General features: G+C 34.7%; 1 protein-coding gene across 3 annotated transcripts in view; it reads right to left on the reverse strand.

Moving 5' to 3' along the window:
• DACH1 (dachshund family transcription factor 1) overlaps positions 1–27,681 on the reverse strand; it is a 417,765-nt gene that overhangs the window by 238,877 nt on the left and 151,207 nt on the right. For all 3 annotated transcript variants that reach the window (XM_073795289.1, XM_033843676.2, XM_073795288.1), the window contains exon 2: positions 1,938–2,053. In XM_073795289.1, the coding sequence (XP_073651390.1) occupies positions 1,938–2,053 (116 nt within the window). The remainder of the gene's footprint in view (positions 1–1,937; positions 2,054–27,681) is intronic.

Here is a 27,681-nt window from a genome sequence, read left to right on the forward strand (position 1 = left end):
TCTGTGAATGGACACTTAGGTTGCTTCCATGTCCTGGCTATTGTAAATTGTGACTTAATATTTTGATTTTGAGTTTCAGCTTATGATCTTCAGTTGTTTAGAAACTTCACTTACCCCAAAGTTACTTTATGGTCTTAATTATGTGAGGTGCTGCTATTCTTAGATTCTGATGACATCACCTTATCTCACCAATGCTTAGGTAGTGAAGTATTTATTGTTTTCACCTTAAAATGTTGGCAGGCAATTTGGAACCAGATCTTTTCTATTTTAATACAAAAACAATCTAGAATACTTTTCACCCAAAATATAACTGTGATTAGTGAGAATCAACACAAACTTATCAAATGTAAAATAATGATTGTTAAAATGATTATTTTTTTAAAGCCCCAAAACGTATTCATTGAGAAGTTAAGTCAAGACTCTTCTGTCTTTCTTCTAGCACACCTGAGTCTTTCAGTCATAAAACATGAAAAATTAAGATCTTCTTTCCATCTTGACTGTAGTACAAACGTCCCACCCCCGCCCCGGCCAAATCTGCAAATCAGGAAATTTTATCTAGTTAAATAAAAACAGTTAAGCCTTAACAAAACGCTACCTATTCCTTTTTGAAATATCAAATTTGAAATTAGAATTTCAGGCAGTAGGATTCAGTAGCCTGTGAATCATGACTAAAGTAAACGAATAGAAATGATGATACCTGCTCTGTAACTGGGTTGTTTTCAGCTATGGATTTTACTTTTTTGTTTCTCAATTTTTCATCTGCAAACATTAGCATAAAGATACAACTCTTCTTTGGAATGTGAATTATTTACTTTTAAGAACCTTTGGTACCTTAAAAAAATGTTAAATATATAAAATGAATAACTTCAAATTCAACTCAGTGGGTACTTGATAAAGGTGCACAAAAGTGAACCAACTGTTCAGATGCTGCCACAAAAATAAAGGTGAGTTAAAAGAGCCATTGCTTCCAGGGAGCTTTCAACAAAGTATGGAATGTGAAATAAGATACCCATGATTATATTACAGCCTAGAGAAAGACAAATGTTACAAAAGAAAAAGCAAACATTTATATGGGAATTCAGAGAAAAAAATTAAGACTTTCTCCTTATCTTGCCAGATTATCTTTCCTGTTTCAGTCGTGTGAAATGACAATTAGCTGTTTATACATCTATCTCCTCAATAAACTTTCGTGATGGCAAGGATTAATAAATACTATATGTTATATAATAATAATATCATTATTATCATAATTTTAATTTGCTCTGAGTCTGGATGAAACATGGAAAGTGGGCAGACATGTGTAAGTATATAAAAGAATTAATGAACACATCCAGGTGGTGAAAATCAAATGAGCTGTTTTTGCATGCAGCACATTATGAAAGTTGTTTATGGTACAGAGCTTTTGTGGTCGAGACTATTCTTTTACTTGTACATTTTCAAAATTCTAGTGATAAACATCCTTCAAATGCTTCTAACAGAAATAGTTTGGGAGAAACAGGAGATATTTCTATTTGGCATGGTTATAGTCTTTTGTTTGGATGCATGCTAATCTATTTTGTGAGTTTTTGTGGAATGAAATATAAACTTAGAATCCAGAGACCTGAGTTTGAATAACCACTGCCAGTGACCAGCTGATTGACCTTGGGAAAGTTACTGATTCTCTCTGAGCTTCAATTCCTTAACAGGAAATTAGGGATAAGAATTTGTCATTTGATATTAGCAAGAGGATTAATTAGAATAACTCCTAGAACTGTGTTCAATTAAACTTCTTTAATTTTATTTCAAATGAAGAAATGATGATAATCATAATGCAGTTTTGAAATAAATTCTCATCAGTAACATTATCTTAGTGTGAACAAAATATAACTGATGAGGGTGAATATCTATGGCACTGGCTGATTTTGAATATTTTCGGCATCAATAGGTAGCACTCTTACCTGTTGGTGGGATTATCCCAGGAGACATAAGGCCTGGGACAGAATGTGGCATGATATGAGAGTTCTCTGGGGAGGTGACACTTTGAGTCCTCTTAGGAGGCCTTCCAGGTCTAGAACTGAAACAAACAAACAAAAAATTTTTACAATTAAGCTGTTGTCTTACACATCATTTCAAAGTTGTTTCAAGTGGTAACATGGACTGTAAATAAATTTGTTTCAAGGACAGTTGCTTTTGCAGTTAGATGTAATAGACTTCCATCACTAATTAGATTACATGCTGAATTCATTTTCCTCATTGAAGATCAGCCACTCTTGATGCATAATTCATAGCCTGCACCTCGTTACCTGCTTCTTCATATTAATATCTATACACAGTTTGAATTGCCTCGTTTGCATATGCTAAAGTTCTGCATGCAGCCTTCAGCACGAAAATTATGCACTAACTTGTAATAATTATTACAGTCAGCCTGCTATTGATTTATGAGAATTTTAAAAACCAAATATGTGTAGTACTTGTAATGAATGATATTTTAAGGTTCTTCAGGAAATTAAAAGGCAATGGCTGCCTAAGGAAATGTTCTGCTTGTTTGATTTAATACTACAGTTAGCTGGGAGGTGGAATGAAAGAGTGATTCAGACCTATAGCACATTTTTCGATGATATGTTTTATTACTTCGCACTGCTAGCCTGATATCTAGATGATAGATGACAATACATATGTAATGTGTGAAAAGGTCTTGCAATTTCTTTATTTTTTGTCATTTAAAAGATAAGTCAAGTTACCATTTAACCCTTATTCTATTTAAATGAATAGCCCCACTAGGTTGCCTTACTTTAAATCTGCTAAAATACATTGGAAAGGCTTCGGATTATTTGTAGAACATCATTTAGAAACTGCCAGTGTAGCATCTTATATCTGCCTTTAGGATAAATAAAAATACTTTGTGTTTCAGCAGTACTTCTCCTTTGCCTGCCTATTGTACAATGATAAGTTTTAAAGTTATAAAAGCAGAAGGTGAAAAGGATACAAGTATTCACCATCCTTGTATAAGGAAAACATGAAGAATACAGTATTAGCAACTTTTGAAACAAAGATAATTCACATTGTTGCCACTGCCTGCCTCTGTATCATGAATATACATTTATGAAAGGCTTTTCCATCATTTTTCTGGCCAATATGTGCCAGGACATATCAAAACCTCCAGATACATCCTTAATAAGTTAACATCTCCATGTCAGCTTCAGCTGAGAGCCTTTGTCTCATCAGAAGATTCAAAGATCCTACCTCTATTATTTAGTGTAAGTAATATATGTAGTCATTTAACAAATATTAGTAAGCTCTTTCTGTTTTCAAAGCAGTGCACCATGGAGGCTAATTTGGGAGAATGGGTTCTTAGTCTTCAGGAACTTATACTCTTGCCAAAGGGACATATGTAGTGCAGAAAGAACTAGGGTGCAAACTAGAATGTGCTGTGTCCTAAGCAAGTTGCAACCTGAACACTAATGGGAAGTTAGGCTGGATGATGATATGTTCCCTGTTAGAGATAAGATTTCATGGTCCTGGGAGGTTAGAAGAAAATTCTGAAGGATGGGTTGGACATGGAGAGGAAAAAGAACAGAAGAAAAGCACACTCCAGTGAGAATGTATGAAAGGAAGTGAAACATGAAAATGTATGAATGTACAAGATTTTTTCCAGTGAGTTGAAACAGGTCAAATAAAATGAGGGGCAGAAATCCATACCGTTAGACTTACTGCCTAGGGCCAGACCCTGGAGGACTTTGAACCAAGAGCAAGTAAATTGTGCATTTGCTTTGCTAACCAATAAGGACACTGCCCTGTGTATTCTGAAGCATCTCTCTGGCTACTTATTCTTATTCTTCATTATTACTCTTCATCTAAGCTGATTCCTTAACTCCTGTTATTTGCCATAAGACCATCAACAGCCCTCTGATAGTCTCCGTTCTCCCTGAGTAATCTCTTTCATAAACATTACTGATATGTTAAGAAATAACAGCTAAATATATTATCTACTGCCTAAAGCTTCCTCCTGGGATTCAGACAGATTAATGCCTGTCTACTGGAAATACCTGCTTGGATGTTCTATAATAATCTAAGATTCAGCTTGCCCAAATCTGAATTCAGCATCTTCTCCATTAAAACCTATTTTTCCTTGGTTCAGCAAAATGTCACATAATTAACTAAGCCAAAAATCCAGCACTCAGCTGTCTTTCCCTTCCTCTGTACATTCAAGCACCATCCCAATGGAAGTTATCTCTCTACCCATTCTTCCTATCCCCACACCTATATTCCAGATCAATCCCTTCCTTTCTTATTTGATCTACTATCACAGCTCTTCCAAGACATACCTCCAGCTTTGTCCCACTCTAGAGCCTCGAGTGAAGTCTAGATAACTTTCCATACTGATTTTGGAATGATTTTTTAAATGCAAATTTAATCATGTTTTCCAACTGCTTAAAGATATCAGTAGTTCCCTAGAGCATTGACACTCCTTAACACAGTACCAAGGCCTTCCAATATTTGGCCCCTGTCTACTTTTCCAATCTCTTCCTTTTATTCCCACATTCATGGTTTATATTTGGCCCTAATGAATTTATTAACAATGTCCCATGTTGCTTTGGTCTCCTCTGACACCACCTTTTGGTCTCCTATTACACTACCTCTATCGCAACCTGCCTCCTTTGCCATCAAAGCCTTTTACTACATTCCATTCTCATCCCCATTTTACCTGACTAAACCTTCATCATCCTTCTAACTAGCCACTTCTAGTGAGTATTCCTTCTATGCACTATGACAGCTCATGGTGAGCAACGCTATTATAGCCCTTTCTGCCCTGACTATATTAATCTGTATATTTGTTTCACTCCCAAGACTGTATGGCAGAAAGTATATAAAATATGTCTTTTGTCCTTAAAACAGCTCAGTGCCTGGCTCACTGTATGTATTTAAATACATTTTAACCCAATTTAGTAAGCCCAATTCTTCAAATTCCTCATCAATTCCAGTAGTCTCCATGTTTCCAGGAAATGAAAAGTGAGATGCAAAAAAAGTTTGGGATTCTGAGTCTAAAGAAGCGAAATGCACATATGAAGCTCAGAGAAAAAGAATACAAGTATTGAGAGATCTCAAGCAAGATGCTGTGGAGAAAGTGGGAAAGGAAAAGGAAGTTAAGATTTGAAAGTTTTAGTTCTTTAATTTGTTTTGCTTTTAAAGAAGGTGAAACTGTTTAGCAGTACTTTATTACTGAGGCCACAGGAGCTGTCCTCACAGCCCTCACTCTGGAAGCAGAATTCAGGCTACTAAGTGGGAACACTTTATTTCACACTGTGATTAGAAAAGACCCAGTGGGCTCTCTTTACCCCAGATAGCTCCTGCCCAATCTATCACACTGCCTCCAATTCCACTAATAGAGATTTACTGCTTTTAGTCTTGAAGCTTTAAGATCTTTTAAAGCCTTCCATTAAAATGCAAATACCCTTGGTGGTGGTAGCACCCTAAAGCCATCTACTCACACCCTACTAGGGATTACTTTACTATTAGGGGAGAGTACAATCTTGAGATATCTATGCAAAGAATTGAGAATGGGGGCAGGGGGGCGCTCCACAGAAAGATTTGGAAGAAAAGCCAAGTCATTTATCCTTTTGCCTAAGAACAAGAGGGAAGCTCTTCTTGGAGTTATACAAGACTTCCTGGTGTAGAGGAAGTTAGATGGTTTATTTATTAACAAGACTTTCCTCTATCCCTTCAAGACCTAAGTTAGGTCCCCTTATTGACAGCCTTGATGTTTTACCCTTACTGCAGTCTTGGTCACTAACTGTTAGAGGGTTTAACTCCAGAAGATCTAGGAAGATAACTTAATTATAAAATACTTGAATATTTAAATTACTTTCAGTAGAGCTTTAGGGAACTTCCAGGAGAAGCTGTGTAGTACCGTGGTCAAAAGCATGGGTTGTATTGTCTTGACACATCTAGCTTTAAATACTGGCTCCACCTCTTTACTATGAGGTGTGGCCTTGATCAAGCCACCTAATGTCTCTGAATAACTGATTAAATCAAGATTTTTTTTAAAAAGTGGACCTGCTTGCTTTGTTAGAAATAAGTTGTACTTGGAAAGAAAAAGAATAACTTAACTGAAAAGAGGAAGTGAAAGAATTAGCAAAAGCACTTCTTTTGGGAATGATCAGTTGCCTCAACAGCAGACACCTTCAAGCCTCCTTACTACACCAGTAACCCAGCTTTACCCCCAAAGGATCAGAGCAGCTGAACTCTCTTAGTTCTAATCAAAGCAGAAGACCTCACTTAAATAAATTATTACTCTTAATAGCTTGACTGAAATCAAAATTTATGACTTTGGTAATTGTTTGTGGCAAGCTTCACACATGAGCCATAGTACACCCTTTAGTATTTTCAACCATTTGCATTAAAAGAGCAGAGCAATCACTTAGAGATGGCCACAGTTGGCATCTCACAGTGGATACAGTGGATTCTCACACTTGGTAGGAATCCACTCTGGCACATCCTTTCCTGCAGTTCTGATTGAAAAAGTTTTCTTTTTCAGACAGATCACTGGGTAGACGTCTCTCCTTACTCTACATCATTAAATCAGTCTCAGGCTAATTTCTCTCTCTCCCTCAACTGTACGATGTTTACCAACTCTCCCTAGTTCATTTAGTGTGCTTACTCACAGTGAAGTCAAAATCTAACTTAAAGAGGCTAAGTGCATCAAAAGAGTGAGAGGCATTTGAAATACTACAGGAAGGTACAGTACATTTTTTTCAACTCCTAACCTCCACAAACACCATTTTCTGTTAACCTCTTCAGTACTTTTGAAGAAATTAAGTTCCATTCTCCTCCTGAGATTTGGAGCAGAGAGGCCCGTGAAATCCAGAAAGAGATTGTGATGGCTATAAACTGGGAAATGCGAAAGTAGCTGCTAAACAGAAATTTGGGTTCTAAGTCCTATCTGTCTAGAGAAACGAAAGAAGGGTTCCATTCAATCATTCAATTCCTTCAACCATCTGTCTAAAAGAAAGGAGCTACTGTACAACAAGTAATGAGCTAGATATTAGAGTTTTAAAATAGAGACACTCCTTTCTTTGAGGGGGAAGATAAAATTAAATAGCCTGTGGGATAACAATTAAGAAGAAAAATACATGGCAGCAAGTGAGCATTGATTTTAGTCTTGGGACACAACAAGCATTTAGGGGTGAAGGAGTCTTGCTCCATTAATCTACAAGAGTTCATTTGCCCTCTCCAATCTATTCACCCCAGGAAAGCGCCAATTGTGTGCTTATATCTTGCATAATTTTTTCTAGTAAACTTCTACAAAACCAAGCCAAGAAATACGAGAAATATATATATTCACATATATAAGCCATATATATATTATTATTTCTGACTGAAAAAGTACACTTTGCTTAATGATTTATATACCCACTTGAACACTATGGAGTCACAAAAAGTGGGGATGTTTATGAGTAATTTATGCTAACAGAAAAAAATGCTTATGTTCTAAGTGAAAAAGCAAGATACAAACCTGCACATATGGCATACCAGAGCACAAGAGAGAGAAATTAAGTAAAAAATGCAATAAATATGCATATAAAAAAAAGAAAGACTAGAAGGAAACATAGTAGACTATTAGGAGGGATTATCACTGGATGGAGAATTACAGTTTTTCTACATCTGAAGATTTTAGTTTCTCTGTCATAAGCATGTACTACATTTAACATATGAAGACAATTTTTAAAATTAATTTGTTTAACACTTCAGTACTCTGGCCATATATTTCAAATTGTGGACAAATCACGATTCTGGCTAAACTTGATCAGTGCCTGAGGATTACCTCTAGCCATAGCAGAAACCAGATATAATTTATCCTCTTTATCTTTCTTTTTTTTTCCATATCAGTTCTAAAATATCCAATAAAAAGCAGGTGATTATATGTAAAAATATTACCCTTGTGAGAACTATAAAATTAATCTAAAATATGAAAAGTACAAATACTCATTAATATCTTCCAGATCAAATCAACCTCATGAAATAGATACATCAAAATAAAAGAACACAAAGAACTTCCCAAGATTAATGTATGTATACATTTCACCAAAAGTCATAGCAGATTTATAATACTCAGGTTATAAATGGGTAGTTTTCCCTTAGAAGGATCTTGTTAACTTGCTAGTTGAATCTTTTTTTTCAGTTTTCTGAAAGGCTGATTAGCCTTTTTTTTATGATTAGCATTATTTTCCCTTTGCATGAACTTTTTTTCTACAGTTGGCAAAATTTTGAAAGATACATTACTTTTTGCAATGATGACAAACTTGAACACTTTCTCAATCTCGTATCCCACATTTGTTTAGACACATTTTTGCATTTTCTGTGTAGGTGTGTGTCCCAGACATGTGTACTTCTCAGTACAAATAGGTTATGAACTAACTCATAAAAGAGATGTTTTCCACCATCACCAAAATACCGAGCCCCATGGGGCAAGCACTTGAAATTTTGCCAGCTGTACACTTGGAAAGCATACAGATTACTGGCTTATAAGCACGAAACACATAACATTCCCTCAACTCTTTACATGGCAGGTGTTATAGACTGAATTATATTCCCCCCAAATTCCTATGTTGAAGCCCTAACCCCAATGTGATGGTATTTGGAGATTGGGCCTTTGGTAGGTAATTAGGCTTAGATGAGGACCTATCAGTAAGACCCTCATGAAAGGATTAGTGTTCTTATAAGTAGAGATGCCAGGGAGCTTGCTTGCTCTCTCTCAGCCCTGTGGGGACACAGTGACAAGGCAGCTGTCTACAACCCATGAAGAGAGCCCTCCCCAAAACTGACCATGCTGGCACCCTGATCTCAGACTGTCAGCCTCCAGAACTATGAGAAAAATTTCTGTTCTTTAAGCAACCCAGTTTATGCTATTTTGTTTGGCAACCTGAGCAAGACTAAGACAGTAGGCAATTCTATACATTAACTGAACAGATACATATACAAATACACAAAATAAAATTTCCTGTAAAAAAGAGCTAAAAATAAATTTTAAAAAAGGTTCTGTGCTCAAATAAACTTGGCAAATGCCCCATTAAACTTATTAATCATACATATATTTTGTGGAAAAACTTCACAAATTCCTAAAGTCTTTTTTAAATAAGTTTATTTGTTTGTTTATTTATTTTTGGCAGCACTGGGTCTTCGTTGCTGCACGCAGGATTTCTCTAGTTGCGGTGAGCCGGGGCTACACTTCATTGAGGTGAGTAGGCTTCTCATTGCGGTGGCTTCTCTTGTTGCGGAGCACGGGCTCTAGGCGCGGGGGCTTCAGTAGTTGTGGCACGCAGGCTCAGTAGTTGTGGCTTGCCAGCTCTAGAGTGCAGGCTCAGTAGTTGTGGCTCACGGGCTTAGTTGCTCCGTGGCATGTGGGATCTTCCCGGACGAGGGGTCAAACTGTGTCCCCTGCATTGGCAGGCGGATTCTTAACCACTGCGCCACCAGGGAAGTCCCCTTCCTAAAGCTTTTAATATTTTTGTTTTGTGGATCAATTTCTCAGAGCTTTCACTATGCTAGAATGTACTATAAATCTCTAAGAACATGGTGAAATAGGCATTTACTAAAACTTAGTTTACCATGAAACCTGTTATTTCCAGGGAATCTGTTTAGAGACTTGTGCTCACAGTATGATTATACTCAAATTATAAAAATTCCTCATCTCTCAACATTACGAAGCCATGCTCTGTGTCATAGGTCATATGACAATTGTCACATGAGAAGTATTCTCCAGAGACAAGAAAAGCAGCAATTCACATATTCTATAGAGTTGATATGAGTTGATAATTACTCAAAACACAAGGTTAACACGAGTAAACTGAAATCATTACAAACAGAAAACAAATAAGAGCTGAAATTAGCTACTCTTGTGAGGAGGAATTATTGCTGACTCTGACTTCAAAACTCAAGTAGTACAGGAAATTTATTTTATATGAATCCCGTTTCAAAGGTCATTGACAAAATTTCTGAGGTCTCCAGCTCTGTTGGAGCTATTAAATACTGAATAGGAATTGCCCCAAAATAAAAGTTAAAACATACTGGAATGTAACTAAGCTATACTTAAGCATTTGCATATTGTGTTAACAATTAATTACAGTCCAATATCCTAAAGAGAGTCTCTGTTTGACAGGTTACATACTTAGGATAATCTAGCTCCTAAAGTTTTTAAGTCCCCACTCCCCTTTCATAGGATCTATACGTGATAGCCACACTAAGAAGATTATTTAAAATCCATGAAATGCATTAGTTATATTAATCTTAGACTTAATATATTAATCATGGATTTCTTACTTAATGAATATATTTTTTGATATTAAGTTTTTATCAAATTAGAGATCTCATATTCTCCTCTCAATTTGAGTTATTTATTCACATCAATGGTAAATTATACTTTATAAAGTATATATAGTGATTTATCTCAAAAGTATATTCATATTTTTTAAATATTTTGTGGAATTAAGAGTAATTTAATGTAATTTAAAGTTTAAATTAAAGAATATAAAATTTTAATACTATTTATTTTTACCTTTCCATTGCATACGTTATACATCAACATACATGATATTTCTTACAAAGAGGATACTGTTTGTAAATTGAATTTAATGACATGTTTGTCTAGAAAGCCAAATAGTTTTAACCTTTTAATCACCTTACTATTTTCTCTACTTCCCATAAGCCTTCCAAGCTACAGATAAATCTACCCACAGCACATCTGTTTCAAAATTATCTGTAAAGAATGACTGAAATCCCCTAAGGGGAAAATCCTAAAATAATGGGAAACAATTGTAAATGGCTTTCTTAAAGTTTTGGGATGAGTTAGTACTTTATTGTCCTCTTTCTCACAGTTTCTGTCATACTTCAAAACCATATTCTATAAAATTTAAATTTAATATTAAAAAATATTCCAGCTAAGACATTCAATATCTAAACCAATCTTTTATTTAACCTCTGGACTCCTAGTCACAAAGAAAAAAGTTTCATTTCTTGTAATTTTTCTGTTTGAATTTCAAATGACTACATCTTCTCTGCAATTAACATTGGTTATATTTTGTTTGAACAAAAAGTAACGTATTTAGTCTTTTATCTCACTGGGACATACCATAACCCTGTTCATATATGTGCAATGGCTCTGTTTTTGCAGATCATCTTGAATTTGGCCCCAATATATGTTCATTGCTCTAATCTCAAAATAATATCCAATTCTTCTCTGTAGGAGATGCCATTTCCAACACTCTGAATGCCCTGTTCCCAAATGTTTTCATTTTATTTTGGAATAGTACATTAAATAATAAAATAGTCACAGTTGTATTATGTTGTCTAACCCCTAGGCCCTGTGCTAAGTTCACTATGTCATCTAACTCTTTTAATAATCATAACACACCTTTAAGACAGGTATTATTGTTATCCTTATTTAACTGATGAGGAAACTGAAATACAAGAAAGTAAAATGCCTTACTCAATATGCCACACATAAAAAGTAATAGAGTGGAGTTGGGTAGGGGGAAGGATAAATAGGCACAGCACATAGGCTTTTTATGACAGTAAAAATACTCTGTGTGATACTATAATGGTGTATACATTTGTCCAAACCCATGGAGTGTACAACACCAAGAATGAACCCTACTGTAAAAGATGGACTTTGAGTGATTATGATGTGTCAATGTAAGTTCATCAAATGTAACAAATGTACCCCTCTAGTGGAGGATGTTGATAAAGTGGGAGGCTACGCATGTGTAGAAGGAACTATATGGAAATTCTCTGTACCTTTTGCTGTAAACCTAAAACTGATCTAAAAACAATTAAGTCTTTAAAAAAAGTAATACTTGTGAACAAAGGCAATCTGGTCTAGAAGCCAAGCCCTGAGCATGAAATCTGCCTCTGTTCCATATTTGTTGGTTAATTTAGTCAACAAACAAATGTTAATGTGCCTGACCCTCCAATGTGAGCTGGAAATACTAACAAGATACTACCCCTGACTTTAAGTAACTTTCAATCGATTTGGGGGAATTACTGGATTGGCCAAAAAGTACAGGTTTTTCCATAACATCGTAGTAAAAACCTGAATGAACTTTTTGGTCAGCCCAATAGATACATATATAGTTACAATAAATCTTGTTAAATACCTCAGGGAAGATGAGGTGTGAGCAAACAGAAATTAGTCAACTGAAGAAGAGGAGGGGTTGTTAAGTAAGAAAAGACCACAGAGGCACATCCCTGCCTTACACACACACACACACACACACACACACACACACACACACACACACACACTTCCGTAATGACATGCTGAATTACTCAAACCCATGTACATCTTTCCTTTCCTAAAATGGTTAGTATCACACAGTCTAGCACATGATCATTTTCAAATAGTTTCATAGGTCATTATCTCATCTCTCCATACTGTCTCCATTCTTCTGACCTTGAGAAAAATGTTAAGACATGTAATAGGCTCTGATTTTTGGTTAAATGTCTTCAGAACATTATGATTCATTTAATTACTTTAAATGTATCTTTTTTGTGATGTTACATTTTAGAGGAACTAAAAAGGAGCCCAAGTTGGTGTTATGTAATTAACTCTGTAGATAAAATCTGACTCCAACCAGTAGCTGATCTATCCCCCTTAAAAAAGTTTACTTTAACAGGGGTGTGTATCCATAAAAGGAAATTCATAAATGACTCAAATGAGTTTTATTTCATTTTTCTATAATATTTATAATCTCAATCTTAACCAAAGTTGCTACTATATGCTTTGAATATACGAGAAAAAATATTTTGTAAGGAAAGGATAGCTAACCAACAATAAGGAATGAAAAAGCTATAATAAGTGTGCATCAGTCTTTATGTTCTAAAGTAATCACAACCATAAATTTCTGGCAAAGTAACTAAATCTACACACACACACACACACACACACACACAACAACAATTTGGTATAAGCATTTTCACACATAAGTCACAGACGTAGAAACAATATTTATCTTAAACTCTTGATCTTTTGAGATGTAGTTTCAAATGAGGGTTAAAAGCAGGATCTACTAAGCCAGAACTCAGAAAATCTTGTCTTCCTGCTTGTGAATGCAGAGGTAAGATGGCTGACTCAAACTAAAATGTGTGTTTTCACCCTTCACTGACAAGTTATTTGTTTGCTACCTCTGGAGAAAATGTACATAACTAATTTATTTGAGAAACCTGTTAGAAAAAAAAAAAATACATCCTCCATTCTCCTCCACTGTGTAACACATGGGGAGCTGTCAAGAAATGTAGTTATGAAGCACAGAGATTCAGATACCAGCCCCAGAATTCAGAGATCTCCTGACAACTTTCTGATACTCCCAGGAGGATTCTGGGCCTATGAACTAATGAAAGGATTAGATTAAGACAGGCAAAGCTATGCTGTTTCTAGCCTATAGAGATTCAATAACATGCTTAATACATTACCTGACATAGATGTTACATAAGCACCAAACATTGCTATTAGTATTATTTACATTAATTGAATTCTATTTAATACTTTATGAAAATGTTTTCTTTAATGAATGGTCTTTTAATACTAATGTTTGATATTATAAAAAATTATGATGTAAACTGCCTGCACCACAGAGTTGAAGAAGACGTTGGCAAATGTCCTTTCAAGCTTGAATAGACATTGTTTTATCATGGGATTATTTCCCCTGCAATACTGTGCAGAGGCTGCTTTTAAAATCCCAATCATTATGCTAATAATTCCTATATTCTCTAATTTATTTATTCGTTCCCAAATCATAATTTAAAATACTAAAAAGTTTTGCCTTAATTTTGTTGTTTAAATTGACTAAGTAATAATAGTTTACATTTAAAGCTGGCCTATTTTTGTGCAACAGGAATTCTTTTGAGCACTTCTGAGGGCTAATTTTGTGAGATGGAGACATTATTATTTTTGTTTTATAAATATGAAAACTGAGGCAAAGACATGTTGAAATATAGTGTTACTACGAATAAAAGTATAAATTTTCTTATTCATTAGTTCAAATGGAAAAACTTTCTTGATTAAGTCTTGTGCTGGACATTTTATTATAGAGCAGTCTATTACACTTTGACTTTTTAAAACAGAACATAAAGAGTTCCATATTTTGGTCAATTTCTTTATCTTTCTCTTTGTTAGAAGACTTTCTGATATTGAAAATTCTGCCTCAGCTTCATGGTCAGAAAAACGTCTCTCAAAGTCCATGGCTATAGATCTGATGATTTACTCCATTGTGTTCCTTCCCACATTATTAGAGCCCACAGACATGTGCTGGGTAGCCACTGGGTGGTAAGACCCATCGTATATGCCATGACAGAGAGAAGGACACAAAATTGCAACACTTTCTCGAAAAGAAGCTCCTTGTTTGTAAAATATGCAGTTATTTTATGACACGAAGTCTCAAGTGATTATTTTTAAAGAGGATAAATTTTCAGATAATATAAAGAAAGAAGTGGCATTTGTGGTAAGTCTTGAAACAGGAGTGTGATTTTGACTGAGGGAGATAAGGTGAGAAGAAGGTGTTAAAGGTTTTTGAATGGCAAGGTCAAGGGCTCCAAGGCAAAAAAGTACATAGAGCATGAGGAATGGTGGGTGGGCTAAGGCTTCAATGAATGTTCCATCTGCACAGTATTTCTAGGCCATTTTGATGGATTTATTATGTTTCTTACGTGTTTTACAGTCCCAGGTGTATTGTAAGGCCTTTGAGCACCACTGTCCCCCTGCCATTTCCCATATAATGGGCAGCTAATAGTGTGTGTCCAATAGTGAAACTCAACCGAAAGGAGTGGGTAAGCTTGGTAAGTGCAGATCATGTTGTAAGAGGCAAGGCAAATATTGAGTGTCTAAATGGGACATTCAAGAAAGGAAATGTATGATCTAATTATAACATTCATACTTGTGATAGTTCATGAAGTATAATGGCCCACAATTTTGCAGATTTTCATGAGATTAGAGTGAAAATTAAGTTTGCTGCTATTGTCAAGAAAGAGATTAAAATTTTTTTTTATATAGCAGGTTCTTATTAGTTATCTATTTTATACATATTAGTGTATATATGTCAATCCCAGTATCCCAATTCATCCCACCACCACCACCCCTCACTTTCCCTCCTTGGTGTCCATACATTTGTTCTCTACATCTGTGTCTCTATTTCTGCCTGGCAAAACAGTTCATCTGTACAATTTTTCTAGATTCCACATATATGTGTTAATATATGATACTTTTTTTTCTCTTTCTGACTTGCTTCACTCTATGACAGTGTCTAGGTTTATCCACGTCTCTATAAATGACCCAATTTTGTTCCTTTTTATGGCTGCTTAATATTCCATTGTATATATGTACCACATCTTCTTTATCCATTCGTCTGTCGATGGGCATCTAGGTTGCTTCCATGACCTGGCTATGGTAAATAGTGCTACAATGAACATCGGGGTGCATGTGTCTTTTTGAATTATGGTTTTCTCTGGGTATATGCCTAGTAGTGGGATTGCTGGGTCACATGGTAATTCTATTTTTAGTTTTTTAAGGAACTGCCATACTGTTCTCCGTAGTGGCTGTATCAATTTACATTGCTACCAACAGTGCAAGAAGATTCATTTTTCTCCACACCCTTTCCAGCACTTGTTGTTTGTAGATTTTCTTATTATGCCCCCAAATTTTTATATCTAATAATAGCTGAATTTACTATGTGATTGTCATTATGCTAAACACTCTGACATGCATTATATGATTTCATCATCACAATAGCTCTATCAGATAAATATTATCATTATACCCCTTTTACAGATGGATGGAATGATTATGGGAGGGAGAATAAGTAACTTGACTAGGTCATGGACTGAGATAAATAGAACCACATCTGACCGAGCCACAGTCCACTCTGAATCACGATGCTAATCATAAAAATGTTTCCACCCTGAAGAAATTTACATCAGAAGTAAATATCCATTTGTACATGATTTTTGAAATTCACTTTCAAGGCTGTATTTCTCATCTACAACTCTAAATATATTTATTATTTTGAAATGTATTTACTATTTTGAAAGCTTGCCTCCATACCTTTGCACTTGCTATTGCTACTTTCTAGAATACTCTTCAGTAACACGTCTTTATGCCTCCTTCCCCAGCCCCCATACAACATGGCACTGGGTTCAGTTAATAGTTCACCTCCCGCACTCTGACGTCTTTTTAGCCTGAGTGTTGTTTAGGAATACCACATACTTATTTATTTATTAGTAATATCCGTCCAGATAGGCTCTATGTAGGCAAGGATATTTGAATGTGTTTTGTTCACCACTGTATTCCCAGAATATAGGAAGAGTGTCTGGCACAAAGTAAGGACTCAATAAATATCTATTAAATGAAAACAAATGAATGAATGAGTGCATGGAGGAAAAAACAGATGCTTATTGCTGATCTATGGCCATTGAAGTCTACACTGCCTTAGTAGCTATTTAAGTGCCTGAGAGGCTGGGGCTATGGCATGTCAGAGTGTTTTGTATGGTGTCAATTTGATAATGATGATAAAGTGGAAGGCTGCTGAGTTATTGCCCTCTTTGCATTATCCTACCTCTAACTGAATGCTCTGAATCTGTCTTCGCTCTTCAAAATGATGTGGTTGGAAAGAGAATACTCCATAAATTTTTAAGTTGATGGCAATCTGTGGCTCTTGAAATCGTCAACCAAGGTATCCCACTTCTAAATATGCACATTTCTGAATTTAGTTTAAAAAACCTAGACATATGTACTTGAAAATTTATTTCACACTTCCATAATAAAGTGTACATTTCTAATCATTTGGTTTAATCTATGCTTCTACATCATCAAAAATAAACCATCTTTGGGTTAAACTTTATTCTCACAGATTCCACCTTACATACACATGGTTATATAAAAAAGTCTCAAATTATTACATTTCAATCCACTAGAAGTCTATATTACATAAAGTATGGTGTCAGAACAATTTGCTAGTTATTTGAAAAGTTCAGATAGGTTTGCATTTTATGCATTTAAAGAAGTAGATTAAGTAATTACATGCTTAACAATTGCAGAAAAAAATTGCAAAAAAAGCAAAAAATAGAAAAAAACTATCCTTGAGATAAGATAGAACTTTATAAGCATGGCATTAGTGCTAGAAACTATTAAAAAAAAGATTGACTGAATTATCTGTACAGAAATTAAAAACATATTTAGGAAAGCTAATGTTGAAAGATAAGTAACAAGATAGGAAAATATATAAATCAAAAGCAAAGGATTCTTGAGCTTGATTTATAAACAATGAAGAATCCAATATTAAATGGCAAAAAATATGAACAGCAAAAAAAATCAAAAATAATAGTTAATTAACCTATAAAAATATGCAGCCTCACTAGTAAATAAGGAATTAAAGATCAAATCAAGTATAAAATATCAATTATGTCCATCACATTGGCAAAGCTAAAAAAATACTGACACTATACTAGTAGAAGTATGTATATTGCATAATATTTCTCAGGGCCCATTTTGTCTAATGTATCAAAATTTAAAATTTGAATACTTTTAGCTCAATACTTTCAAATTGACAAATCTAAGAATTCATCCTGAGGTAATGTGAGACAGAGGCTATGTAAGAATAAAACCTTAGATGTTAATACAAATGTATTGAGTTGAATAAATTACAGTGTATCCTAGACTGAAATTCCAATAGGTCATTAAAATTATATATTAGAAAGCTAGATAAAAGGATACAGAAACACGTCTGTCATAGATTTTTATGTTTTATAACAAATTAGACTACAGTATGATCATATTTTATACATGCTATCAGTGGTTTTCTTCTTATATGTGATTGTATCTTTGCTTTCTTACTTGTTTCTTGAAATTTTCTAAATATTTGGCAGTGAACATTTTTTTAGAATCAGAAAAACACTGAAATAGAAAATCCAGAGATGGTTTCAGTGGTATTAAAAGAAAAATTACTTTTCAAAAACCAAGAGAAACAAACATGTACTGCTCTGAATACGTTAGTAGAAAATTGCATATATATATAGAAGAGTATTTTATTTTAGAAGCATTAGTATGAAGTAAAAATAAATAATTAAAATAGGTCCTTAAACTGCTTGCCTATTAGGAGCATAACATCTAGACTTTATTGCCTAGAACTTATAACTTGGCTATTTCCTTTCCACAAGTTGAAAAGCTTAGGACAAGTTCAGCTTCCAAAACTCTTATATATTAAGGGGAGCTGCAAATACAAAGAAATATTTTTATCACAAAATATTACATCAAATATTTAAAGAAAAAAAACATGATAAAAAATGAATAGAGGGACTTCCCTGGTGGCGCAGTGGTTAAGAACCCGCCTGCCAATGCAGGGGACAAGGGTTCAATCCCTGGTCCAGGAAGATCCCACATGCCGCAGAGCAAATAAGCCTGTGCGCCACAACTACTGAGCCTGCGCTTTAGAGCCCTCAAGCCACAGCTACTGAGCCCGCGTGACACGACTACTGAAGTCTACGCACCTAGAGCTCATGCTCCACAACAAGAGAAGCCACCGCAATGAGAAACCCGTGCACCGCAAAGAAGAGTAGCCCTTGCTTACCACAACTAGAGAAAGCCCACACGCAGCAACAAAGACCCAATGCAGCCAAAAAGAAATTTTAAAAAATGAATGACGATATTAGGATTGCTAACTACATAAAAAGCTCTCACCTTTAATTACACCTTGAAGTGGTCAATTTTTGAATTATATTTCATTTTTCATTCATATTTAGCGTGACTTTTCTGAAAACCAGCTTCTCAGTTTTTGAAACACAGGGCTTCTAGACCTCAACAATAAATTAGACCTCAACAATAAATTTTATTAAATCTCAAGGCCTCCCTGTTTGGGTAAGAATGAGTAACACATCTTTCTACAAGACATGGCCTCTTTGGTATAGATGCCTCACACTCTTTTTTGTTGGCTTAATTGACAGGATTTACTCTTTCTGAATGGAGGGGTGTCTGGTGAGTAGTTTATGAGCAGAGAGCCTCTTAGTATGTAAGACATCAATCTGAACAAGATGAAAAAAGACAATGGTAGAATTTTGCTATAGAAGATGTTTTGAATCAACCAAGGAATTTATCTTGTTTTCAACTTTCACACAAAACTCTTCATGAGGTTTGAAGAAATATTTGAAGAAAATGCCAAAAGTTGTATCAACTCTCCCAACCAAATTTTACAGTCAAATATATAAAATGCTACAGTGTAACTTTATGTCAAAATGTTCATTGATTAGCATCCAAAACTTAAAAGCAATGCTTCTCTTATTTTGCTATATTCTTGAATTTGTAATGCTGAAAACGGTTGATTTCATGGTCTTAGTTTTAATTGTACCTTTTCTGTTGTTTTCTAGTCCCTGTTTGCCTGCCCTTCTAGACTAATGAACTCCAAGATTCTGTGAAAAGCACACATGTGTGTGTGTGCATGCACACACACACAGCCTGGACACATGCTGGCATTCTCCACACATGCTGAAGCCAATGGGGATGGCAAATGGATCGAGAACAGGGAAACAGAAAAGACAAAGAAAAAAACTGATCTCAGCAAACTAGGAGGCATTCCTGCTGTTCAGAGAGGAAGTTCAGGAACATATAATGAGTAATGAACAGCCTTAATTTACACAGTTACATTTAAGGAAGTGTCGTAGAGTAGGTTAGATCCCTGGGACAGCGGGACTAGCCCTGTATGCATGGATATACTAATATTCTACTATTTGGAAAGGAAGATTTCCTTTCCTTTTTCCCCCTCTGTGGAACTAGAGTACATAATGCAAACTTTATATTTGAAAATGACAATTAAGGCAAGTTGGTGTTTCCAAACTTTTCACATCTCTCACCCCATCTTACCTTTTAATTGGTTAAGAGAAGTTCAAAGTAAATTAACCTTTTAATAAGTTAAAAGCAAAATCCATTAATTTTAAATTAAGTGGAGTTAATTTAAAGGCTCCTGAATTTTAACTTTCACTTAGTGAATTATTTTCTAGTAAGTTTTCCTGAATTATAGATTAAAAATACAAAACCAGTTCTTGACCTAAAATCTAAAATCAAACTTGCTAATAAGCCTCTACCAGGTCTCTCCTTGATCTTTAAGCACATAGGAGATATTAATAACTTGAAGAAGGACTGATACATGTATACATGCAGAAATGAGTGGCACACAAAAAGCTATTAACTGGCATGCAAGACAGCAGTGTTATTTCACAGAAACACAGATTCATTTAAGTAGTTTTTTTTTCCACATATAGTTATATATATATAGGAATGTATATGAAACCAATAAATATGATGCTTTTTAAATTACTACATGATCAAGATATTTTCTTAGGTAGGTATATATTTAAATCTGAGATTTAATAATTCAGTATAGTAGTAGATAATTATTACATTTATAATTTTAGACACAGTTGTTTTCCCAAAATGATCCCACTTTATTCACCACTTAGTCTTCCCAGGATATAATGATGCATATCACTCCATATCCTATTACAAAAGATTTTCTATTTGATGGCTCTTGGTTCAGATATATGTGAACTCACTTAAACATCAAAGCACAGAATCCAGAAAGATCAAATACAAAAGGAAATGAGAAAGAGTGATAGAATGAAAGGCAAATTGATATGAGGTAATTAAGGAAGTAACTAGGGTTTGGAGAAGAAATAGAAATAAAAAGAAATAAGGTTTCAGTGAGGTAGAAAGATGAAAATAAAAATCCAAATGGATCCTATGTGAGATGATAAAGTGTAGGTAGGAAAACAGAATGGTATATTAATCCAAAGAAAGGAAGTATAAGGAAAAACCCAGATTTTGTAATGAGGTGTAAATGTTTGTTCAATTTCATGCTGTTTCATAGTGTTTGAATTTATAGTTGTTTTGAGAATGGAAGCCTAAATTCCTGGTTTACTGCTCTCTACAGCATTGCAGAAATATTTAATCTTCTATGTGATGACCAAGTGCCATGACACCGCTCCACAATCTAACCCCTCCGGCTTCAGAGCTGCCATTGGCAACACAGCCAACTCCATATTACAGAAGTATATATGTTTATACACACACACGCGCGCTCATGCATGTACCTGTGCACACAGTAAGCAAGCTTTAGTTTCTGCCTTAAACTTTTCCTCCTCTTTCTTCTTACCAAAAGAACATTTTTAACACATGCACGAATGAAGCTATGCAAATATCCATGTTCTCCCCATTCTATCCCATGCTACACCATTCTGTTTTAAAAATCAAGCAAGGTACAAGGAATGTATCTGCAACACTCAAATTATTCACATTTAAAGTACTTTCAAAAATATGAAATAAGTTCTCAATTTAAAAGGCCTCTAAATTGCACATCATTTTCATGTAAATTTCAACTTTATGGTAGTAAATTGAAGTGAAAATTATATAGTGTATTTAAACCTATATTTCTTGCAAAATCATTTCCAAAAGTTTGCCACCAGTGAATTATATTCTTGATTAACTTAGAGTACTATGAACCAGGGAAGAAAGAAAATAATTCTGGGCTTATATAAACATCTACCTTCAATAGCTTAGCAAGCAAACATTAACAAACGCTTTGCATCCTATTTTCTTACAACAGTCCTATAAGACAATAAACCTCTGAAAGCAATTACTGTAAATTTATTTTTCCTCCACATTGAAGCAGAAAATACTGTCACGCAAAAGTTAGCATTGAACTTGTACAAGAGCAGAGATTTATTGAGACAAGGAACAATGCTGATTAAAAAAATAAAAGCATTGAAATACACCCTAACATCTTTCCTGAAACACATGATAATAATTATCTTAGGAAAAGGTGGTGCTGACAGCAGCATAAATGATGCTGCCAAATGGAGAGTTAATTTTAAGGACTAAACCATAAATTACTTCTTTAAAATTAGTGAGGAAAAAAATAGATCCCTTCTGAAGTCAATTTAATCAGTTCAGACAAATTTTGCACAAGAGAAAAAATTATTAGACTATAACATTCCAAGAGGTTATATGAGAATCATTTTAAAGAGCCTTGCCACTCTTATTCAGGAACTAATTTAGAATGTATATGACTGGATTTTCAAATATCTGTTTAACAACCTATATTCTAACATATTTATTGCCATCTCAATCTAGATTTAAAAGTAGTAATTGGTTAGGTTTTTCTCACTTTTTAAAAATGTTCTCTTTTCAAAAATTCAATTTTAAAGCAGAACTCTAAGTAATTTTCTTACTTGTATGGCATCCGGATATTAGCAGAGTCAAAGGATAGTAGGCATTTAATAAATTCACATTGACTGATACATGCTATTATTGGTTAGCTGTCCCCTCGATGTCCTTGCTATGCTTTCCTGAGGAAAAGTGTATGAGAAAAGTACACTTCTTCAGTGTAGAAGGTTTTCCACTCCTTTTACTTTGGTCTTGGCTCTAGGACTTACTATGGCCATGGGAATGTGAGCAGATGTTACATATGCCATCGTGAACTAGAAATAAATGTTTGTTGTCATAAGCCGCTGAGATTTTGGTGTTGCTTGTTGCAGCAGTTAAGACTGACTATGCAAGATGCATCATAAATACGATAGTTATTTATTATAACTACTTAAAATGTTAAGAGCATATATAGGACACAGTTCAACTGCTGATATAATGCATCAGAAGTAAACATACTGAGACCCGAAGCCTTTGACTCCTGTGGGTAGAGTCAGGAATCTGCATAAGAATAACAGCAGGCTCCTAATCAGAGCAAATCTGCTCCCCGCAGCTAATTCTTCGTTCATTCTTAAGGGAGAAGAGGAGAAAAAGTTGCATTTTGAATGATGGTACCAATTATGTGGAGCCTACACGTTAAGATTTGGATGTACTGATAAACCTTGACTGACTAAAGATTGCAATTTGATTACTGACAAATGGTGCAAAATAATCTGTCCAAGTATGAGGAGAAAGAGGTGGATAGAGACTTAAAATGAAGTTATTACAGGACAAAATGTTTTACTGACTTTAAAACAAAGTAATAAAAACTCACTTTTAACCTAGTTAATGGTGGCATTTAATCGCTTTTCAAATAAGGAAGGGTAGAAATAAACAGGCTTTAATAAAAATTAAAATATATTTTTTACAAATATGCTTCCTTGTTGCTAAAATCAATGTAGTAAATTATCTGATAAATTTTGATTAAAATATTATTTTATAGTTGTATTTTTATGATAGTGGTATGGTAAAAAGCTCTAACCTGTATTTACTAGCACATATATAAAGAATGATCAATTATGTTTGCAGATAATGGTGATTAAGACAGGTCTAGGACAGGACTGAAAACTATCAAATAGCTACTAAGTATCCAGTTATTATTGTCAAGGTAAATTGGCCTAAGTCCTGGACTTGATTTTATTCTAGTAATGGTATTTTATGTTGAGATTTGACCTTTATTTATCTAAAGAATCCTCATTGGAAATAAGAATAAAGTCCATGTCCAGAAAAAAAAGAAAAGATTGGTTCTACAGCACTATTTAGTGACCAGAATGTTATTGGCTACAATTCTGGGGACACTGGGGTTCATTTAAAGAAACTATCCTATTTGTAAATGAGTATTTGCCTATAGTGAGTAGATAGGGGCGGCTAAAGTTTATGGGAGACAATGGTTTAAACAACGTTTAAAAAATCATTATTAAACATCATTAAAAGTGAATTTATTCAAAAACTGTTTCTATGAATTTGAATTCTTCACCAAATTCACACAACCCAAGCCTATAAATGAATGCATAGGTGGATGGGTAATTTGTTAACTACTAAAGAAACTTCTCCAATCCCATCATTAGCTAGGACTTAGAAGAAAAAGTTATTTCAGAAGAAAAAGTTATTTCTGCTGTTAAGTTCCCATCAGACCTGCCATTTCCATCCATAGATCAAATGGCTCTTTATTTATTTATTTATTTATTTATTTTTATTTTTTTTTTTTTGCGGTACGCGGGCCTCTCACTGTTGTGGCCTCTCCCGTTGCGGAGCACAGGCTCCGGACACGCAGGCTCAGCGGCCATGTCTCACGGGCCCAGCCGCTCCACGGCATGTGGGATCTTCCCGGACCGGGGCACGAACCCTTGTCCCCTGAATCGGCAGGCAGACTCTCAACCACTGCGCCACCAGGGAAGCCCCGTTTCAGAATTTTTAAATGGCATTTTATTATATATATCTTCATTGAGATTTTATGAAGAATGAGGAAAATAGAAAGGGGCAAAAAACTAGCTGTACATGTATTATTAATTCTGCTTAAATTTAAGAAGTTAATATTGATTGAAATCTATTGGACAAAATATATGCATTTTGTATTTTTATTACAAATGACAAAACTGCATTTTTAAAAATAACATCTCCTTAATTAAAATCCCAACAAGATAGCATATTTGCAAATATTCAAATTTGAAATGAGCAAAACAGTGAGACATAATTTCTCAATTTGCTTGCTATTTCTTTTTTTAGTATCTGAAATTTAGCAAAAACATGTTATGTGATTACTTGGACATCTTCCATGCTTTTAACATGCTGATTTGATATAGAAATAAAATTAGTTCCTTCACAAACATGAACTACGATGTTTTCCTTATGATTTCACTGGCCAAGATATTTTTTCAGAATAATTTTATTTGCTTATGGTAATTTTCTTCCACTACACAATTTTATTCTATTTTTCTGAATAAAATGTGCATTCTTACTTGAAGTACTACAAAATGTTGAATAATGTTAAAATGCATCCATGTTCATATTAGAATCAACTTAAAACTGTATATTCTAAAATGATTCTTTGCAATCTATTTCAAACTGAGTTCTCACATTTACAATGAATCTGCTTCAGTATTAAAGGTTTGCTTTGATTATCGAAATTGTCTTAAAGATCTTATTGATAAACCATGATTTTCATTTTAATTTCTGAAAATTATTTTCTGAAAAATATTTGGGAGATTATTATTTCCCAAAATTATTTAATATGTAAGTCTTGGAGAAATACACTTTTGAATGCTTTTCTCTCCACAGTTTTCTTCACATTGAATTCAATACAGTTTAGTGAGCCTTTTCTTCCTGTGAGGACATTTATAAGGTTATAGAACTTCAGAGAAGATTAATACATGGTGTGTTTCTTCATGGAAATCACAAGCTCTAGGGGTGACAGACACATACACGCCACAAATATTATGTGGTAAGTGATAGGCAGTAAGGGTGTGAACTGTACGCTATGGAAGCACTTCTTGAGAAAGTGTCAACAGAGCATGCGACTGGGCCTGTGCTTAAGAGAGATTCTTGCACGGGATTTAAGGCTCTGCTGTCACCATTTTGAATTCTTATCATAAGGGGTCCCACATTTCCACTTTGCACTGGGCTAGCCTTGAATATGAGCCTGTATGTATTGCAGCCAAGGGCAGATATTGAACACTGAGGAGACAGAGTAACTATAAATTTCCTAAAATAGTTGATATTTGATTTGGTGAATTCACTGGAAGGATTGGAATCTGGAAAGGATGTGAGGAGAGGCAAATAATTCCAGAGAAAAGATGTAGAAAACAGTCATGAAATAAAATTTGCTTAGAAATAATAATGAGGCTCTTATATCTAAGCAAGATGAAGTTAAAAGAATAATTTGTAATCAGATTTCCAAGGGCCTTAAAGGCCTAGCTAGAAGGCTAGATTTATAGAAAAGTGACAACTTGAAGCAAAGAAATGAAATGTAAGTTGGTGCTAAATGTGAAGTTGTGGAGAAAGACTAGAAAGTGGAACCTTTGCTAGAAGATAATGAAGAAATTTAAATAAACTATGATGACAGGCTATAGAGGGCAACGAAAGTGGCGAAGAAGAGATGGGTATGCAAACAAATATTCAAGGGCACATAGTGTTTTATAAACAGAACCTACTATTTGTCTTTTAATCTTGAAAGAGAGCACATAAGAGAATTTCACCAGTCTCATTGAAATGGAAAAAAATGATAATATACTTGGAGACTAATATAAGTTATTTTTTCAAAAGTTACTAATCACCTATAAATGAGGCCCCTAAAGCTTTATAGCAAGGGATTAGCAATTTCTACTAAAACCAGAAATGAAGAAGCATCAGAAACAAAATCCTGATCAAGGATTCATTAAGCATACAAAATACAAACTATCTCTTCTGCATGGTTTATTCCTATACCTCTATCTATAACACCAAATCAATCAATTGACATGCCATAAAGTCAAATTAAAAACTAATATTAAAATGAGCTTGACGGGGCTTCCCTGGTGGCACAGTGGTTAAGAATACGCCTGCCAATGCAGGGGATGTGGGTTCAAGCCCTGGTCCGGGAAGATCCCATATGCGGCAGAGCAACTAAGTCTATGCGCCACAGCTACTGAGCCTGCGCTCTAGAGCCTGCGAGCCACAACTACTGAAGCCCGTGCACCTAGAGCCAGTGCTCTGCAACAAGAGAAGCCACTGCAATGAGAAGTCCACGTGCAGCAACGAATACCCAACAAAGCCAAAAATAAATAAATTAAATTAATTAATTAAAAAAAAGAAATGTAAATGGCATCAGTTGAAGTATTGTCATTGTGTTTAAAAAAAATGAGCTTGATGCAGTGGAGTCAAAACAGTTGATTTATTAATTGTTTTTCACTTCTCAACGTATTCCTGTGAAACAAGAGTATGATCATATTAATTACGAAAATGACCCTTTAGTCTATATAATCTCTTTTTCCAAATACAGATCTGGAGAGAGACACTGAATATTTTACTTTGGACTAAAACGCTTATGCAAGACTTCAAATCAGCAAACTAATGTCTTTCAAGTATTGGGATTTTTTTAGTCAACTTCTTTTCTACATAATCTTAAAATTTTGCTTACGATTGCTATCTTGTGAACCATTTTTCTAATGGTTCTTGAATTTTTTTTTTTTTTTTTTTTTTTTTTGGGGTACGCGGGCCTCTCACTGTTGTGGCTCTCCCGTTGCAGAGTACAGGCTCCGGACATGCAGGCTCAGCGGCCATGGCTCATGGGCCCAGCCGCTCCGCGACATGTGGGATCCTCCCGGACCGGGGCACGAACCCGCGCCTCCCGCATCGGCAGGCGGACTCTCAACCAGTGCGCCACCAGGGAAGCCCCACTTGAATATTTTTTAAATGATTAAAACTTATTCATAGCCAAACTTTACTTATACGGATATTGTTTTTTAATATTGATTGATCACCAAAATATATAAAGTTTGCCCTTGAGTAATAAAACATTTTATCTATTTCTTTTTAGCAGGGAGAAAATTATATGTATTTACAAATACATTTATAAAGATGTATTTACTAAATACGTATCTGATATAGAACTTGGATTCAGGATATAGAAAGAATTCTTGCAACTCAATAATAAGAAGACGAAAAGATTCCATTGTAGAAAATGAGCAAAAGATTTGAACAGGCACTTTAATTGCACGAAAATCTTTCATTTAAATGTGATCATAGTATTTAAATGTGATAATATAATACAGTCCAAGACCATATGTGTCTAAAGGGGGATAGAAAAGAAAGAAAATGACAACCCTTGACTTCAACAGGACTATAATCCTTGAACTTGCAATAATTTTGTGTAGATAAATTAATTAATTGATTTTCTCTTAAAAACTTGCATTTTGCTTTATGGAATCCATTTCAAGGACCTCCCATTTTTGCCA

This window comes from Tursiops truncatus, chromosome 18, assembly GCF_011762595.2.
Source record: "Tursiops truncatus isolate mTurTru1 chromosome 18, mTurTru1.mat.Y, whole genome shotgun sequence".
NCBI classification, from domain to species: Eukaryota; Metazoa; Chordata; class Mammalia; order Artiodactyla; family Delphinidae; genus Tursiops; species Tursiops truncatus.